At 37.4% G+C, this 19,819-nt stretch overlaps 1 protein-coding gene across 5 annotated transcripts in view; it reads right to left on the minus strand.

The window, feature by feature from the left end:
- Positions 1 to 347: 347 nt before the first annotated feature.
- FAM204A (family with sequence similarity 204 member A) overlaps positions 348 to 19,819 on the minus strand; it is a 65,049-nt gene continuing 45,577 nt past the window's right edge. For 4 of the 5 annotated variants that reach the window (XM_072740203.1, XM_025994223.2, XM_025994232.2 and 1 more), the window contains exons 6-8: positions 17,781 to 17,870; positions 3,225 to 3,331; positions 348 to 2,743 (exon numbers count right to left, since the gene is read on the minus strand). In XM_072740203.1, the coding sequence (XP_072596304.1) occupies positions 2,692 to 2,743; positions 3,225 to 3,331; positions 17,781 to 17,870 (249 nt within the window). In that variant the 3' untranslated portion in view covers positions 348 to 2,691. Of the gene's footprint in view, positions 2,744 to 3,224; positions 3,332 to 6,613; positions 6,808 to 17,780; positions 17,871 to 19,819 lie in introns of all 5 variants that reach the window. The other variant, XR_011997594.1, reaches the window with a different exon arrangement.

The raw sequence follows: 19,819 nt of genomic DNA on the forward strand, positions 1-19,819 counted from the left end.
AATGAGAAACATCCTGAGGGCTCCCAACAAGAACGCACTACCAACCTTACTTCTCAGAACCAGCACAATAAAGCTCAAAATTACTGTTCCTTAGTAAGTTGTTTTAGCCTGAAGTACTGAAACAGTAAATCAGAGTTACATTAATGCCACACCGATGGCCTGAAACGTATTAATCTCAGTTAACAATAACTGACATTATATCCCTCGTCTAATTCAGGCATTCAAGCAGTAGTAAATGCACATGCTGAAGCTTCAGGAACTGAGGTTATTACTGATCCAAAAAGAATCCGCATTTTGCTGTGAACAGATGGAGAAGACAAATGACTACACTTTTTGGGCAACATGGGTGCTCTAAGAATAATGTTCCCATTTTATTGCTTTACTGAGCAAAATGTCTACTTCAAATTAAAGCTGGTAAAATAAAACTGGTCCCGACAACATGCCAGCAGGGTTCATCATAGACAACCAGTCCTCTCCTCTCCTCCAATCCCTCCCTTCCCCCTCCCCGCCCACTATACCATATTTTAGGACTTTTCACAACCCAGGCTCCCCAAAAATGAAGACTTATGAGATGCAGCCCACTCATCAAATGAGGCCGCTGCTACATTCGGTTCTACTGTAATGCCTTCTACTGGGTTAAAATGCTCCTGTCTGCAGGAGAGCCCCAAGGACAGCAGCCTTACCACCAGCACTGGCCAGGCTGTAGAAGGGCTTCTACGGCTGGGGCTGGACTTTAGCTCATAGGCTCTTAAGTCAGCCTTTCAAGAGGCCACTCTGGCAAGGCCTCAGCATGAGCAGAGGGGAAACATGCCTGCAGGGGTCACTAAGTGCTCTAAGGAAGCGGATATAGGAAAAGAAAAATGAGACAGAGCTTGCAGGGAAATGCCCGCCCATGGGCCCAGTGCGTAAGAACATCTACATTCACCTGTGCCATAATAACATATTTAATGTGTCAGGCAGAAGCACTGAACTGCACAGTGGATATTTCCCCCATGATGGATTTTTTTTTAGGGAAAAGATTCCTATATTGTACATCTGTATTCCCCTATTAAGAGTCTGAAATGTAATGTTGTAGGTAAACTCAACAGGGGATATTAAATAATAAAATACAAGATAAGATTTTCCAGTATTTGGTCTGGACACTTTTTCAGGATGAATTCTATAAGAAGATACATAATCTCTTAAAATCTTGCTTTTTCTATACTAGCTCTTCTCACCTAAGTAGAAGCAAGATACGATTTTTGTCCTCTTAAATCATAACTAGTTATTTCCTTACTCCAGAACACAGGAAAAACATTAAATAGGCTACCACAAATTCATAAAATTTTGTTACTATTTTAAGTCTAAAAATAAAATAATAATAAAATAATCATAACTAATTTTCTAATGATCCTGAATTTATGTTATCAACACAGAGAAAGTTAATACCAGCCAGCAAGAAAACCTCTGACGAAGGCTGAGGAAGGGAGGTGAACTGATGAAAGCAGGGATAAGCAGCTCTTTACCTTTACTAAGTACTTGGCAGGGAGCTGTCAAACTAAACACCCAGTATTTTTTGCCAGCTTCTTATATGATTGCTCAAAGCTCCTTCTAGTTAGGACTATGAAACTCATATCTAGTGAAAACTATTTCCCATGGCACCAATCCACCTCATCTTCATTAATTCATTCCATCTTTAAAGAAGCAATAGGGAGGAGTGCCTGGGTGGCTCAGTCAATTAAGCATCCAACTCCTGATTTCCACTCAGGTCATGATCTCAGGGTCCTGGGATCAAGCTCCATATCGGGCTCCGTGCTCAGCACCCCGAGTGCTTGGGATCTCTCTCCCTCTGCCCTTCTCCCAGCTCGTGCTCTCTCTCTCTCAAATAAAGAAAATCTTAAAAAAAAAAAAAAAAAAAGTAATGGGAAAGAGGAGTAAAAACAAACTATGTTCTTGGAAGGTTCTAAGTTGTATCTTCTGGAGTTATAACTGTCTAGTACAATTATACCATCTTCTCTTCTAAGAACCATCTCATAATTTAAGGAATGACATGGCTGAGAGAGATTTTTAGGAAGACATTTCCAGGCAGAGCTGAATTTAAATCATCATCCAAATACTACATTCTGACCTTTTTAAAATTTTAACATTTTATCTGAAGGTATACAAAATTTAGTCAATTGCTGTCATTATTTGTGAAATATCACTCTATTGCCTCCAATAAAAAATAATTACTTTTATAACATTAAGATAATTAAAGTCATTTGTAAAGACAGTATCAATTGAAACTTCATTGCACTATTAATCTATTATAAACAAATGCCAATCTTAAAACATAATTCCAGAGTGAGTGCAGTTACACTGGGTACAGAGAAGAATGAACAAGGAGCTCCCTGGCTATGCTACACCAAATGGATGAAAAGTAAAACTGATTTTATACTAGAGGGCTAAATAAATAAATAAATAATTTTCCCCCAGTATGTATGCTTAGATTTCTCATACAAATAACAGATCACTCCATCTTATTCACTTCAATAGAAGGAACTCTTCAGAAAAAGACTGAAAAGATTTAATAACCAACTCCCAAATTTTATGCTTATTTTTCCAACTTCTATTAGTTTCCTGATATAGTTAACATTATCAGCAAATTGAGCAGTTGAAGACTCAGGTAAAAACCCAAGTCAAGACTCAAATGTCTTGAGGAATTCTGGCAAGTTACATATATCCCATGTTGCTCTTGGTTTCCCATCTCTTCTTTGCTTCAAACCTAAAATAAAGAACATAAAAAGCTCAATTTATTTCTAAATACTTTCCTAGACATGCTAACTAAGTGACACAGTAAAATAAACTTCAAACATTTTCACATACTCCATCGATGACAAAATAAGTATCAAAAAGGTTGAAGAGGAACACCTGGGTGGCTCAGCAGTTTAGCGCCTGCCTTTGGCCCAGGGCATTGTGGGATCGAGCCCCATATCAGGCTCTCTGCATGGAGTCTGCTTCTCTCTGCCTATGTCTCTGTTTCTTTCTCTCTGCATCTCTCGTGAATAAATAAATAAAATCTTTAAAAAAAAAAAAAGGATGAAAAAATGCCTCCATATTTATAATCTGATAAACACGCAGCAAAGATACAAAAAATAAAATCAGTAACAATCAGACACCAACTGGATTCATATGATGTATCCCAGGATTTCTGTAATTCCTATCAAGTTACTAGAATTATTAGTAAAAATCTTAAACAAACTTACCCCCATGCAAGTTTTTTCTTTTTTCGAGCAACCTGTGAATTTTCAGCATCCTTTTTGGCTTTTACAAAGTTGTGGCAGGCAACTGCTTTGGCAATTTTAACACCAAGCTAAGAGTTACAAAGGAGAAAAACAAACAGTGAAAAAGAAATATTCTAGCTCATACAAGAATTATAGTAATATAAATACTTGAGAACTTGTGGATAAGAAAGCCATATCTACAAATTAGGAATTCTTATGCTCAGGCCCCCTTGAAGAAGCAAAGTGAACAAAAGTACCGATGTGGCCCATATTTCCCTCTATACCCTGGCTGTCCCAGTCTCCTGGATGGAAATCCTTCCCAAACCGAGGGCCCTCGAGGGTCCACAAGGATATGATGCAGATCTTCGAGCTATTCCAGCATTTCAGTAGGCCAAACAGGAATTCAGCCCTGATAAGGCTGCGCACACTGACAGAGACATCAAGTTTCCTTGCTCTGGGCTAGAATTACAGCAAGTCAGTATGGTCACATCAGTTATCTCGTGCTGATCAGAGGCTCTGATTGACAGTCATAGATGTGATTAATAAAACATGGGAAAGCTAATTACTGCTTCATAAACGCACTTTGTGTGATGGGCAATAGCTTTTAGTTCATGGATAGGAAACAGATATAGGGGTGCTAAGAGGTGAGAAGGCTGGGTACAAGGACTACGGTACCTGTGCTGCCTCTGTGGGCCCCTCGTTCTTGCTCAGTTTGACACCCAGTCTTGTAAGATTCAATTCAAACAAAGCCTTCTTCTTATCCCACTCCCCACTGAAGTCTTCTCTAAGTCAACCTAAACAGTCTTTGTTCTGTCCTCCAGCCCTTCAGTCTCTATGCCATAACTACAGTTACCATACCCCGCTCTGCATAGGTCTGGCTGCTCGGCAAACATCTCCAGGACAAGTGTGGTGATCTTCTAGTTTTAGTGGCTCTGATTTTAAAAATGTCTGCCCACACGGATAGCTCAAAAATATCTGTTAAGAACCCAAGTTCAGCAACAAAGGCTAAAAATCTCCTTCTGGTGTTTCTTTCCTTTTCTATCCCTGAACTCACCCTAATGCATGTTAGGAGACAACAGACGTGGAAGAGAAGAAAGAACCTGGAAGCCACTGTCAAGTCAATGTGTTAGAGCCCGAGTGTTTTAGGGATCTGCTGGCCAACAGCAAGGCATCGTGGGGAGGTTAAGAGCACATGCATGAGAAGCCAACTTAGGAAAGTGAGGTTTGATATGCTTGACATTTCTTTCAGCTTATTTTGGAGAACAGTTTCCTCTAGGTTAAAACGAACTAGGAGGAATCAAGCACTGCTTGGGGTTCATGAACAACAGGACACACTGATTTCATTTTCCAGTCCAAATGAGAATAGATATCAAGAATGGAAGTAACTCGGGCAGCCCCGGTGGCCCAGTGGTTTAGCACCGCCTTTGGCCCGGGGTGTGATCCTGGAGACCTGGGATCAAGTCCCGCATCAGGCTCCTTGCACGGAGCCTGCTTCTTCTCCCTCTGCCTCTCTCTTTCTCTCTGTCATGAATAAATAAAATCTTAAAAAAAAAAAAAAAAAAAAAAAAAGAATGGAAGTAGCTCAACAATCAAACCAGAGTGCTGAACTGGTCAACACCAACTGAAAAGCCACAGATGAAAGGATCAGTTGTGACTTAGGAGCCCACCTGAGAAAGTAGACTAACCTCAGAGTCTCAAAATTCAAACCAATACAACCAGCACCACTGCCACCTTCATTATCTTTTTTCATAGGACAACATTCACTCAACAAATATCATGAGGGCATAAAGGTATTATCTGGCGAGGTATTGTTCTAGAAGCTAGAAGTACAGCACTGACCAAACTGAGTTTCACAGTTGGGGCTAGGCAAAAGGAGTTGCTAGTTACACTGGCTGTCTATCCATTTCAATACTGGCTTCCTTCCCTTGGTCATCCTTTTGTTTCCAGTTCTTCATCATAGAAAAGTTCAGATACAGCGACTAAGAAAAGGCTAAGAATCAAAGAGCTAGAGCATCACACCATCTAAGGAGAAAATTAACTGCAAAGATGCTGTGGCTAATTTATCATTAAGATGGATTCCACTGAGGGATGCCTGGGTAGCTCAGTGGTTGAGCTTCTGCCTTTGGCTCAGGTTGTGATCCCAGGGTTCTGTGATCAAGTCCCACATTGGGCTCCCTGCAGGAAGTCTGCTTCTCTCTCTGTCTACATCTCTGCCTCTGTCTCTGTGTCTCTCATGAATAAATAAATAAAATCTTTTAAAAAATGGATTCCACTGAAAAATTATCCATTTGTCATAAACATCAAAATCAGATTGGCACCTGTCAGGTTAGGCTAGCCAAAACTGTACCTCTCATACAAATCCCCAAATCCCACTGGCTGAACTTTTATATTTTGTTTCACTTCTAGTCAGCTATGGGCTCTCCTCCATCATGTGGCACCAGCATTTCAACGTCTGACTTTAAAGTTTGCTGCAGCAGAGGAAAAGAAGGTTGGAGGGTCACACATGGGCTCTTAAATGCTTTCGTCCAGAGGTGACACATATTGTTTCTGCCCATAGTTCTCTGTTACAACTATTCACACAATTCTGCCTAAAGCAAGGTGGCTGGGATCATGGGGTGTTGTGGGCTCCCAGAGGAGCAGTGAATACACCTAAGAAACTGTCTAATGTCATAAAACACAGCTTGCTACCTGAGTTAGGATGTATGCCATGTCTCTCCATATTCATGTAGAATATTTAGTATCCTCTCTGCCCCTCACCCCCCACAAGGTAAAATGTAGAACTCTGTGTTTTTCTGTTTAACTATATTCCTATGTATTATGTATCAAATGCAAATTTGATATATGATATAGTTTTGCCAAGTCTACCTCCCAACAAAAGTCCCATTTGGCTAGTTTATCTTATATTTAAATTGAGCCTATACTTGGAGGATAAAACAAAAATGGTCTAAACCATATCTGCCATGTACCATTAAGCATGTGAAAAAATTATTTTTTAAAACTGTTGTAAATCAAGATGTAGCTTATATTTTTAACTTATTGAAATTTCCCAACATGGGTTTTCTGGATTGGGGGATGAGTAAACCAAAGAGGATCTCAATGTGCTTGATTTAAATGTGGAGCTCATTAACATGGTCACAGACCCTAAGAAAGTAAAAGCTTTTTGTTTTCTGGCAACATTAAGGCCAAGCTAGCACAGTCAGCATCACAGTAAGGATTCAGAGCATACATTCCATAAGACATAGTATAAATTTGTTAAAAATAATTCATTAAGACATGTAAAACACATATTTACACAAGAGGGCTCCACCATTTCTGTGGACTAAGTAAATATAACAAATGGCTGGGTATATAGGTAATACTTTCAAACAGACCTGTTCATGTAAAAGGTATATTTTCCAACTGTATTTGGTCTTGGGTTAGGTTAAATGGAATGTTCTTCAACTGATAAACATTCAACAAGCCTGGTCTATGTATTTTATAGAAAGAATCTTTTGGCTTGTAATGATGATGAAAAGTCATATCAATTTTGTGTCCTTCACATGCTTAAAATGTGTTTCACTTATTCCTGTGGAGAAAGAAAAAAAGAACAGAAATATTTGGCAATATGAAAGGATAATAAGATCTTCTATGGAAGAGACAGTTGAGAAGAAACTCATTTTCCCAGTCAAAGATGACTAACCGGAGTTCCCAAAGATAAAAGAATATCGTGCTATGTTTCAGTATTACAAGTAATATAGGCCAACAAGAATCCCCCTTTTACTTCTGTAAAAAAGAAAAATGTATCTTCATGCCCAAAGTAAACATCACAAAAGCTTGGTCAACGGTTTTCATATTAAAAAAAAAAAATGTTTCAGGTCATCAGATAACTATAGCAACACAATGTGGAGAGAAAATTTTTAAAATGAATAAAAATATATACAGAATTTCTTGTATGTGTAGCCAAAGTATCAGCATTTTCCATATAGAACATCCAATATTTTGCTGCATTTTAATTAAGGTGTCTAAACATTATCACAAAGAACTGCAAATTGGTCAGAGCAAGCGGTAAGGAAAATTAAGCTCTAAAGGCTTTTTATCACCATATTTCAGGAACCAAGGGTGTAAAATGTTCTAATTTGGGATATATTAAAAGCCATAAAAGGTCTTTCAAAAAGATTAATGGTACTTTGCTTGGATTTAAGATAAGGGCTTTAGCTGGTTGGAAAAGCAGGGCCCTGGCTGGACCCTTGGGGCATTCATCTTTACAGCCACTTGGAAGATTTGTAAAAGCGTCTGCATAACCTCAAGCAAATGCACGGCGACATTTTTTTAATTCCTTTCAATTTTACAGGTTTAGCATGTGTAAATCATATTGGGCTGTAAAATAGATATAATGGCACATCTTGTAACATAGTAGAGATTTTTAAAAGACAAACTTTCAAAATAAAGTTGGTTTTTTTTTTCTTGCTAAACCTTTGCCAATTCTAAAGTTTGCTGATAATCATTTGAAGCATCTGATTCAAACAGCTTAATCTAGCATAACTGTAAACTTCTTATCCATTTCATAAAATATTTTACTCATCTCAAAATTACTAGCTTGTAACAGATTTATGAAGTTTTCTTCCCTTTTGAACACTTTCAAGGCACTTATTTAAAAATACCAATTATCATACTTTAACTTTTTATGGAATAATAGGTCTCTATGAAAAATATTTATGCCATTCTCTTTTGTTCTTTAATTAAATGAAAACAGATGTTTTCTGAAGTAAAGCGGAACCATTACTGGAGTACTTAAAGTGTTAAGGTCTTTAATTTTTATATCAGTTTGGTCGACAATTCCTGATTGTCTTTACTCAAGCTCAACATTAATGTCAAGCAAGTTACCTAGGAGACGAAAGAGATCAAAGAGACAAAAACCCCTCCAATGTCTGATTAATCAAGCCTGCAAACAGCTTATTTCTTTTAGCCTGCATGCAAGTATGAAAATGAGATTCTGGGAGCCGAACATTGTGCAGATTTGTTCATTCTTATCAGAACAAAGCCAGCGGCAGCTTATTTCATGGATCATTGGCACTGTCATCACTGCTACACAGAACGGGTGACAGCTCCTCATTTTGAGGCTTGAACAAAATTAGCAAAAAGTCGGCACAAATTAGCCTCTCATCTTTTTGGTAATATGACATTATTCATTTACTTTTTATCCAATTTTTAATTTTTTCCTTGTCAGCTATCCCTTTCTAGTGTCTCTTGCATAGCATCATAAAATGCCTTCGTAAAAACAAGCAAAGAAATAGCCAAAGTTGAAATAACATGGAAAGTTCAAAAAGCAAATAAGAAAAAGCTCTTCCAATGACTGATGATGCTTTGTGTTTTTTATAACTTTCAAAACTCTGCACTAATATTAATAGCTCAGAATATCTCGCAGTTAAGGAGTTTTATGAAATTAGTTGTGTATTTCAATAAAGAATATGATGTGGCTAATCTGTTTCAGTCGATCTAGAATGTAATGTGGTAATATGCTATAGTGAATTTGGGGTGTCTGCACCTGAGACTGGTACCCCTCCTTGGTCATACCTGAGATGCCCAAGCTAGTAGGACTACAAACAAGCTATACTCCATCCAGTCATTTAAACTCTGAGCTTACATCGTCATTTTCTGTTATAGGAAATAGCCTAATTTCATTGTCATCTTAAAATGTGCACACACGTTTACACATTTGTGTGCTATATATATCTATGTGTGTGCAAAATTGTAGCAACACCTATTATTTATTTTTGTACCTCAACTGCCTATCAGTTAAAGCCAAGTAGTTTTTACTTCAAAATATAACCCAACAAATCTCATTTTGGAAACCTGTCATGATATATTTATATATCCATATCATATATATCATGTGTATACACACACATATATATACTTACATATGATTTCACCGTGTAATTTATAAAAATAATATGTATTTGGTCCATGAGGTGTAAGAAGATATACTTTGATTCCTATACTCAACTTTGATTTCACAGTGAAATAGTTTATATAACACCTGTTTTAATGATGACTATTAAGGCTTCAAATTATATGTAGATTATAGTAATCCAGAGGAGGGCGAAAATATGTTATACTGTTGAAATTACTCCTGGATATAGACATTTATATTCAAGCAACTTATCCCATTCATAAGGGAAAAAAAGCATTAAAAAATTAACCATAAGCTGTTAGATGCTTTACACAGTCCCCATAAGAAAGACAGTTTTTTTTAAAGAACTGTAGTACTGTTTTCAGCAATTTCTTTATCTCTGTTCTTCTAAGTAAGAAAGCTTATTAACAAGCTTTGAACTTAAAATCACATTTACAATAATGTGCCATCAACAGTTTTATAAGCTAATTAGAAAAAGATTAATTAATGACTGGCTGCTAATAAAATGGCAATCATGAAGAAAGAAACCAAGGGTGCTAAGCTTCAACTACCACCAATTAAGAGCTAATTACAAACAAATTATATATGTGTTTTGCTGTGGGCTTTAATTTACTAAAATGGTTTTAATTAAAAGAGAAAACATGCTGATTAATTGAACTGCAGAAAAAATCTACAGTATAAACTGTGCTTTGTCTGTCTCTTTAATTAGACTTGTAACATCTGAAATCTTTTCTTAAGGTTTGTTAAAAGCACAGATAAACATAATTAAAAGAGAGTATAAGGAACACCATTCTAGGTGATCACCCAATCATACCACAAAAGTTAAAAGAAGACATCCTCAATGCAAGGAGATCTAAGTAGGCACACCTAAAAACCTGAGAAAGAAACCCATCATTCAGCCCCATTTTTAGTTTTCTCCTATTAACATGGTCCAACTTCAAGGCTATACACAATTTTGTATGGGATCCACTCCACGTAAAGGAATTCACATAGCTAAACCTTCCCTTACCTGGATAGGCACAGCTTCTTTCCCACACACTCTGATCACTGTTCATCTACATGAAATTACTGAAATTACCTCTAACAACTCAGAAGAACAAGGCTTCAAAGAGTTAAAATCACCATTTAAAAGCCCCCCGGGACTACGCTCAGACTACACAATGATACACAGAAGAACATTTAAATTAAAAAACCACTGAGAAATGACCAAAGTTAATGAAAGTAAGTCAGTTCTAGATGATCCTTAGCAGACACACACAGCTCCCCACAGCAGAGAAGGCCCAACTTCCCCAGGTGGCTGAGCACACTGCTGCCAGCAGAAGGCTGCGCAGTGATGGCTTCTCTCTCTCCCCAGTGTCCTAGATTCCTTTCTGCTGCCAATCAGTGAAATATACCACAAAGAAAATGGTTCTAAACTCTCCTGTCTTAGCTGGAAAGAGAAAAAACAACAACGACGACAACAACAACGAAACCACAAAGAAAAAATAAGGGACAGAAGGCAGGGCAGTAACATTTCAAGGAGAAACATAAAATATATTTTGTGGGCATTAGATGACTTTGTATGAAATAATGTATTCTTTACCTACACCTCCTGGTACTAGCAACAAAAATAATATCCTTTCTGTAAAAATGAAATGCTGAAATGGATATTTAAAGTCTCTCTCTCTCTCTAATATATATATATATAATATTCAATGCATTTTACTTTGTTTACCCAATCTTCAGTGGCAAGAGATCACGATAATTAAGAAAACAGAAAGAATCTGCCATCCTTAGAGTCACACATTCCAATGATAAATTCTTACAATAGGTAATAGGAATATACATTCAGCTTCATATCTGAATGAACTGTTTTACCTTTGGAAACACAGTTGTTAAAATATTTCTACTGAAAAAAAAGCAAACACGAAAATGAAAAAATAATTTTGCTCTCTGGATTAAAGACCCAAAGAGCTCAGAATGACAAAATTTGCTGCATTGTAGTATGTCTTTCAATTCAGTTTTTTTTTTGGGGGGGGGGCTACGAAATGCAAACAGATTAGAGCTTTTGAAAATAGCACTAACGAAAAGTAACTTCAAACTTACCAAGTTTGACAGAATCTGTATTTCAAAAATTTAAACAAATATATCAAGTCTGAACCCTACACATGATAACATTCCAGGTACTTTGACAGGTACATCTGCCAAAATTGTATTATCTGGGGGGAAGAGGAGGGTGATTCAAACTCTTACCCCATTATGACAACACTGCATGTACATCAACATAAAACTAAAACCGAGAATGAAAAGAGCAAATTGTAGCCGGTGTCCTCTCAGAGAAACTAAAGCCTAACAACGAAGTGCACTGGAGAAATTCTGAATGCTAGAGAGAGTGCGGGAGTACTCGCCGCACCTTTGAGAAAGGACCCTGTCTTAAATATGCACATAGAATGCAGCAACTACCTCCTCCAACATATATATATATATATGCCCCTCTTCAATGACGACGCCTTTAGACTTTTTTAGAAAATCACTCTAGAAATAGAGCTTAGTCTACAAATTAATCATCTCTCCAAATTAGAGAGCATTTTATTTAACTAGGAAAGAACACCATCAATTCAACCATTAGTTTTTTAAAAAGGCCATTCTCACCTTTGTTATTTAAATATTTACAAACTATATATTTCAACAATATTAACTTCACCCGCTTTGGAATCCAAAAATTTAAATCGTCTTACTTAATTCATAAAATTCAAATTTAACTCTCAGTTTAATTCATACTGCCAATGTCATGAATGCTCTTTCTAGGTTACATAAAATAATTATCATGTTACAACATGAAGTACTGCTGTTTACAAAGAATTAAGTTTAGCTGGTGCTGCCAAAGACAGCACAAAGTTCAAACAAAATGCACAGGCAGCCTCTCTTTTCCATTCATTTCTACTCTGACACTGTTCAGTTATAACTGAAATCAACTGGAGCAATGTATCGAGTTAATGTGACTAGATGTGACTCACTCCATGGCAAGAAACTCACTGCTGCCAAACCAACGGGGTTTTATTTATCTACAGGAGGCTAATGTGAAGATGCCTAGAGAAAAATTCTTTCCAAAATGTGACATTCAGCCTAAGTGCTGCCTACTTATTAATTAAATCTAGGCTTTAGCACTTAATTTTAAAATGCTTCTACTGATTTCTATGAATTGGTATAACCTGGATTGTAAAAAAAGATAATGTGTCAGAAAAGACCAGTACCAAAGGATGGAATATTTAAGGATCACTATCAATGAACAGAATATACTTCCAATTTAGGTCTAAGGTTAACAAGCCACAAATATGCTCAAATACTTTGTGTATGTGAAAATGGTATTTTTTTAAAAACAACTTTTTAAAAAATTAGAACAGTTTCATCAATATGACACAAACCCAAATATATTTTTCCCCTGCATCTCTCCTCCAAGACTGTTAATGACAAAGAAGTATTTAATCAACAGGAGGGACAGTCCCAAGGCAACTACATTACTACACAGCAAAACCAAAGATGTTAGCACAATCAAGGCTTCAAACCTGTGAATTTGAGCTGTCCCCTAAAACCAGAAAATATATATCCTTGATGTGATCGTTAATTTAAGTGAATGTGATTCTGGAAAAATATGCATTTGTTATGCTACAATGATAGTGCATGGACAAACAGCACACTGTTGTTTTTGTTTCTGTTTTTTGAGAAACTGTTTTCATGGCTCATTCACAGGCATGGTTCTACTTTTGGCTTCATATTTTTCAATACTGATGCTGCCCTATTGGTTTCACAGGCTTATAAATGTTAAACATCAAAAATTAGTTTCACTTATTATGGTTGGAAAAGGCTTTAAGAACTCTGGGATCTGTGCCTCTGAGCAAAGGCTTTATCAGCAGGTCCCAGTCTCTGCTTCTTGAAAAAAGAAAACGGAACTGATTAAAAACCAATATACCTGACTTCCAAAAGGACACCTACCATGCACGTATACAGTTAATTCATAAAGGGTTTCTGCCCCAAACTCACAATCACTTACTTTTCAAAATCCCATCTCTCATATCTGTGGTAACTGGCACCAAGGGAATAAATATGAAAAATTAAATCTCAAACTGAACTATTTATTCAAGAATTCTATCTAGATTACTTTATTCTTCATGGATGTTTAATGACCATCAGTATCTTTCCAAAGTCTGTGTCTGAAATGCAAACACTGTCCAGATGTTTTGCCATTTATGCAAGGAAAAGAATAGAATAAATTTTATTTTTTCTTTTAATCAGTATTCTTTAACCTCACACTAAATAAACTTGTTTTACTAGAAGCAGGCATTATATTTGTGTGTAAGTAAAAAAGAAAAAAAAACTTGAGAAAAATGCTTACTATCCTTACAAATGATGAAAATATCCTATATTTCTGAAGCAATCTCATTTATCATAAATGTAACAGGAAATAACATGCTTAAAATGGAAAATACCTAGTCAGTGCTATGTGATTCATTTCTACCAAAGCAGTGTAACAAAACAAAACGCAAAAAAAGAAACCTAATATCCTCAAAGATAACACACATCTCGGAGGCTGGTAAGGCATACAGTCCTGTACATTCTGACACGCAGCTTCAAATGGCAGAGGAAGGAAGGCTCACCAGTGATCCCTGACAAAGCAGGTAAGGTGGGAGTTAACATGCAACTGCTGGTGAGCACAGGGCCACAGTGACCCCATCTCCTCCCAGTGCATCATTTAAAAAAACTATATCCAATTTTTCAATTGTCCAGGTTTTACAGAGAGATTTAACAGATACATAAAAGATTATATATAACTCAATATCTCACTTAAGACAAATTTTAGGTCTGGTTTGCCAGGTAAAGATGAAAAATACAATCAAGTAACATTTTAAAAATCTAGTTTGGCAACCACCATGATTAATAACTGTCCTAAACAGGAAAAGAATTAGCAGTGGATGCTAAAACCAGTGGGTAAAGTATAATGACAGAATATTTACACAGTCTCAAATTATCACCCATCTTGCCACGAGATACTTATTAATTACATATGGGGAAAGAGTAACGTAATAATAATGTGGAGAAACCCAGGGACACTGCCTTACCAAAACTTCAAAGTAGTATCATCAATAAATGGGACAAGCAGATACCATGTGCCTCCTAGTATCTTGTGTTGAGACAGACACAGCATCATTTATGTGATATTCCTGCCAAAAGTGCATGAGGAAACAGTAGATAAACCAAAACTGAAGGATATCCTACAAAATAATTGGACTCCTCAAAAAATGCTAATGTCCTAATAAAGACAGACTGAGGAACTTTCCAGAATGAAGAAGAATAAAGAGACATAACAGCAAAATGCAATGTCCTAGACCAGGAAGAAGAAACCATTTTTTCTGCTATAAAAGAAATCAGTGAGATATTTGGCAAATCTAAATGAAGTATATAAATCAGGATGAATGGTAAAGCAAATGTTAAATGTTAACAGCTTGGGTATCTAGGTGAAAGTGAATAGAAAATCTTTTCACAAGCTTTGCAACTTTCTGAAAGTCAAATTATTACAAAATTAAACTTTTTTTAAAACTTGAATACATTCAACTTTTAATATTTCAGCACTATTAACTTTACCTAGAAAAAACACAGAGCCTGCAATAAAGTAAATGCTTCTCTCTGAATTCCCCCTTAAGATGGGGGTGCTAATCAACAGAAAAAGACAAAAAGAAAAACAACCAGCCATGGTTGGGTCATGTGGAGCCCACATTCTAAAGCTGCAGACTAGGCCTTGCATTATTTTTTCTTCTGGTAATAAGCCAAGATCCGAAAAAAGTAACTGACCTGGGCCGCTCGCTGAGTCACACTCACCTTGTTATTTGGTAGAGATCACAAAATATCTAACTCTTAGGTCTTCCAAGAGGAAGACTGGAAAAGCAATGACACGGGGACACCAGTTTGTTGAATCCTATGATCCCTGAGAGAGAGGTAATGACAAGTCTACAGTGTTTCTAAGAACAATCAGGAAGCCATACCCTAAGGCCTCACTGGATTTTATTATGTTTCTATCCTTAGCTTTACTATAACTATACAGGCATTTCAGAGATCAGCCACATGCTGATGGTACAGCATTTGCTGGAGAGCAAACAGTCATAAATACCCACAATTTTTAAAGAGATTCAAGAGACACCATCTCAAACATGTGGCACAACATGGACCAAAGTGGTGTATTTAAGGACCAGTTCTCCAAAAGGGTTGCTTCTGACCCAAATGAGGTAGATATATTCAGAGAAACCTGCCAAAGGCTTCCAATACCTGCCTATTTAGATGTGACCAAGACTTAGTGATTGATTGGTGTTGCTGCCCTGTGAGCCTTTGAGTCTCTGAAAGCCCACTTATGCCTTCAGCCACTACCTCCATCATACATCCTACTGTGCCTACCCCTCATCATCCTTGCAGCCAGATCCACTTTTATCCATGGGACTCTCTTCCAGCCCTGAAGCATATTCCTCCCCACCCTTCTCTCACATTTCAAGGTCAACTCTCCGAAATTTGGAGAGGAGATATGCTACTGATATAGTCCACTATCTTGTATATACTTGCAGGCTACCCAAGAATCTTAACCACTATGTCTAACAACAGTTCTACGGAAAGTAAGTTCCAGATGCCAAAATAGTAACAACAAACATTAAGTGCTCTATTATGGGACAGAATCTTAGAGATGGTCTTTAACACAAAGCTGATTTGCAGAGATAAGTGCCAGGTACACAGCAAGCTGAAGAAGCCACTATAATAACTGCCAACTGACACTTAAATCTTATCGAGGTTGTGGTACCATTCAACACACTATCAAATACATCTTATTAAAATATAATAGGGGTGCTTGGTTTGGTGCAGTCTATTGCAGTCGGTTAAGCATCCAACTTGGTTTCAGCTCAGGGCCATAAGATCAAGCCCTGCATTGGGCTCTGCACTTAGAGCAGAGTCTGCTTGAGATTCTCTTTCCCTCTCCATCTCCCTCTGCCTCTGCCCTTCCTCATCCTGTGCTTGTATGTGCTCATGCTCTCTCTCTAAAATAAATCTTTAAAAGAAATGTAATACTTGAATCTTTGTTTGAAAACAGAGTGATAAAATGCTATTGTATCTAATAAATGTTATAATCAATAAAATCAAAACATGACTACTAAAAAAGACAGCAAATGTCAAAGCACAAGAAATAAAAGCTGGGAAGGGAAGAATGAATCTTATGAGAAAAAAGTAAACAATTTTTTTTAAATGTCACTTTTTGAAAGGTCCCCTAACTGCCATTTATACTGCTGCTTGCTTGTGTCTCAAACTCAAGCTCCAAGCTTCATAATTTCCTATATAGTAGCCATTTAATAAATAAGCACACATATGTAGACATGTCACAAACATAAGTATTAACTGCGACAATTGATCTTAACAGTTTATGGGGAAAAAGATAACTTCTGAATCCCAAAGCCTCACTTCTGGATTTATTTCCCTACATAAAAACATATATCTCACAAGATACTTATGGCCAGCATCCAAAAATGGGAAACAGACCAACAAACAGCAATAAATAGTGGATTTTTTGCCATTGGCAGCAGAAGAGTGAAATGGTGCTTCCAGAGAAGGATTTACTGAAACAGTTAAGTTCATCACTAGCCTCATTTGTTTAGAACAAATGCTCACCTGTAGGTGAGTTAAGAAAGAACAGGGCACATGGACAGCAACTTGCACAGACAACCAATGATGCTCCCCGTGCAATTAAACCTCTGGGAGTCTAGTTTAAGAGTAAGGTGAAAAAGGTAGGGATACACTAAAAGGAAAGCTATGGTAGAACTTTTTCCCTAAAAAAGACAAAAAAGAATCACAAAACCCATTAACAACACCACAACATATGCCCATTTGAGGTCTTTACTCTATGTGCAACTTTGCCTACTGACACCCAGCAGCAATTGGAGAAAAGGTGCAAGTCACAATCTTCTGGAAGCCTTGTGTACTTGAAAAAAGAATATTTAATGTCTCTACTGGTTTTATATTCTAGACTATAGGTTTTAAAAAGCTGAAAATTTTTTAGGGCTGAAAGTTTAAAATATGCAGGGAAAAAGCATTTGGGGAGGTGAGGGCAAGGAAAACCTTGAGATGTGACACTGGAACACACAGCTGCCCTCAGGGAGAGTTAAACAGAATTAAAGATGCAAATGGAAAAAGAAAGCTAGTCTTTTAATCATAACAGGCAAAAACCCCTCTGAACTAGGTGAAATCTAGGGTTGAATATCAATCATGAATTATTTCTACCATAAGTTTTAGACCAGAATAATTTAAAAACATTGAAGACAAAAATAGAACCCAGCCCTTCAAAATAAATGGCAGTATAAGACGAAAGAAAATGGACAGAAAGGAAAATCTAAGATTAAATATTTGAGGGGCGCCTGGGTGGCTCAGTCGGGTAAGCGTCCGACTCTTGATCTCAGCTCAGGTCTTGATCTCAGGATGAGGTTCAAACCCCACACTGGGCTCCATAGTGGGCATGGAGCCTACTTAAAAAAACAAACAAAAAAAGCGAAGATCAAGTATTTGCATACTAAACTTACTTGTGGTCACAAAAAGAATGTACATTCATTTTAGAAAATCTGGAAATACTACAGTTGACTCACCTCTCGAGTAGCTAGCTGGTTGCTGAGTTCCTCAGCCTTCTCGATGTTCCATTCTTCCACAGCCTGGTCTATGCTCTTTTCAAGGCCCGACTAGAAAGCAAAGAAACCTAAAACTTAAAGGCAGGAAAGAAAGGCAAACAATTGCTGGCAAAAACTATGTCACAGGGCTATACCGAACATGTTACTTAGACCACTGAATTTTCATGGTGACCCCTGTGGTATTTGGTACCATTCCTATTTACTGATGAGAAGGCCATGCAGAGATACCAAATGGCTTAATCAAGGTTAGATAACTTCCTGAACTAAGAAAAAGGAGATGCCAATCCAGACTTCTGTGACTTCAAGGACTACACTTCCCCTTAATTACAATATAATGTTAATGACAACAATAGTTAAAATGATGGCAAGCTTATTATGTAGTAGACTCCACCTTAGTATTATAACAAAGCTCATTTATCCTCCCAACAATTTCACAAAATACTGCTATCCTGTTTTTGAACATGAGGAAACCGAGGCCTCAGACTCACTAACATGGCCAAGGTCCCAGAGTCTGCAAGTGGTAAGGCTGTCACATGAATCTGGGTCTGCCCAGAGCCTGTACTCTCACCACCTTCCCCTGCTCCTTCCTGTAGCTGAAGCCCTCCTTCAACAGCCCTCCAGCGTCTGACTATGGGTATTCAGGTAGATATTAAATATGGGAGGAATGTTACATAAGAGAATGATTTTATTTTCCTATGAAAATGTTTTTCTTTATTAGCTAAAGATGCTTCAGGAAATCATAATTAAAATGATTTTCATGAGGCTACCAAACAGATGAGGTAGGATTCATCATACATTTATGGAAAGATGTTTGGACTTACATAACTGAATTTAGCTTGTGGAAATAGTTACCACAGAAAGTTTTAAAAATGTTTAAATGGTCTAATATATATTGCTTCTCACAAGAAAATTTTGCCCTAACAATGGCTTAGCCAGTGTGTCCTCCACATTTTCAGTTCCCAATTTCTCCCTCATCTAGTAAAAGGGACCCCGGGAATGCCTCTGCCTGTCAGTGTACTGCTTAATTATACCCATCAACTAAGAGAAATTTTGTTCCTGTATAGCCTCTGTTGAAACAAGACTTAAAAATGTCTATACACATTTGTCTAGGCACCTGGGTGGCTCAGTGGGTTAAGTGTCTGCCTTTGGCTCAGGTCATGATCTTGAGGTCCTGGGATTGAGTCCTAAGACAGGCTCTCAGCTCAGTGGGGAGCCTGCTTCTCCCTCTGCCCCTCCTCCGTGTTTTTTCTCTATCCCCTGCTCAATGGAATACTAGTCAGCCATCAAAAGAATGAAATCTTGCCATTTGCAATGATGTGGATGGAGTCAGAATGCATTATGCTAAGCAAAATAAGTTGGAGAAAGAAGAATACCATATGATTTGATTCCTACGTGGAATTTAAGAAACAAAACACGTAAGAGGCACCTGGATGGCTCAGTCAGTTGAGGGTCTGACTTTTGCTTTCGGCTTAGGTCATATCTTGGGGTCTTGGGGTTGTAAAATCAAACCCTATGTCAGGCTCCATGCTGGGTACAAAGTCTACTTGAGATTCTCTCTCTCCTTCTCCCTGTCCCCTTTCCCCCCACATCACACACACACATGCTCTTTCTCTAAAGTAAAGAAATCTTAAAAGAAACAGAACACGAATATATAAGGAGGGGGAATAAAAGAGAAGAAAACAAACCATAAACTCTTAATGATAGAGAAAAACTGAGGGTTCAGGGAGGCTGATGGGTGGGGAAGGGGCAAAATGGGTGATGGATCTGAAGGAGGGCACATGTTATGATGAGCACTGGATGTTATATGTAAGTGATGAATCACCAAATTCTACTCCTGAAACCAATATTACCCTGTATGCTAACTAACTAGAATTTAAATAAAAATTTGAAAACAAAAAAAGTGGCCATACATAATCTGCCTAAAAACACAGAACACAGACAGGCAAGGTTATCACTAGTGTCCCTGTTGAATGAAGATCATCCCTTCTCACAATCCCTCA

Source organism: Vulpes vulpes, chromosome 15 (genome assembly GCF_048418805.1).
Source record: "Vulpes vulpes isolate BD-2025 chromosome 15, VulVul3, whole genome shotgun sequence".
NCBI classification, from domain to species: domain Eukaryota; kingdom Metazoa; phylum Chordata; class Mammalia; order Carnivora; family Canidae; genus Vulpes; species Vulpes vulpes.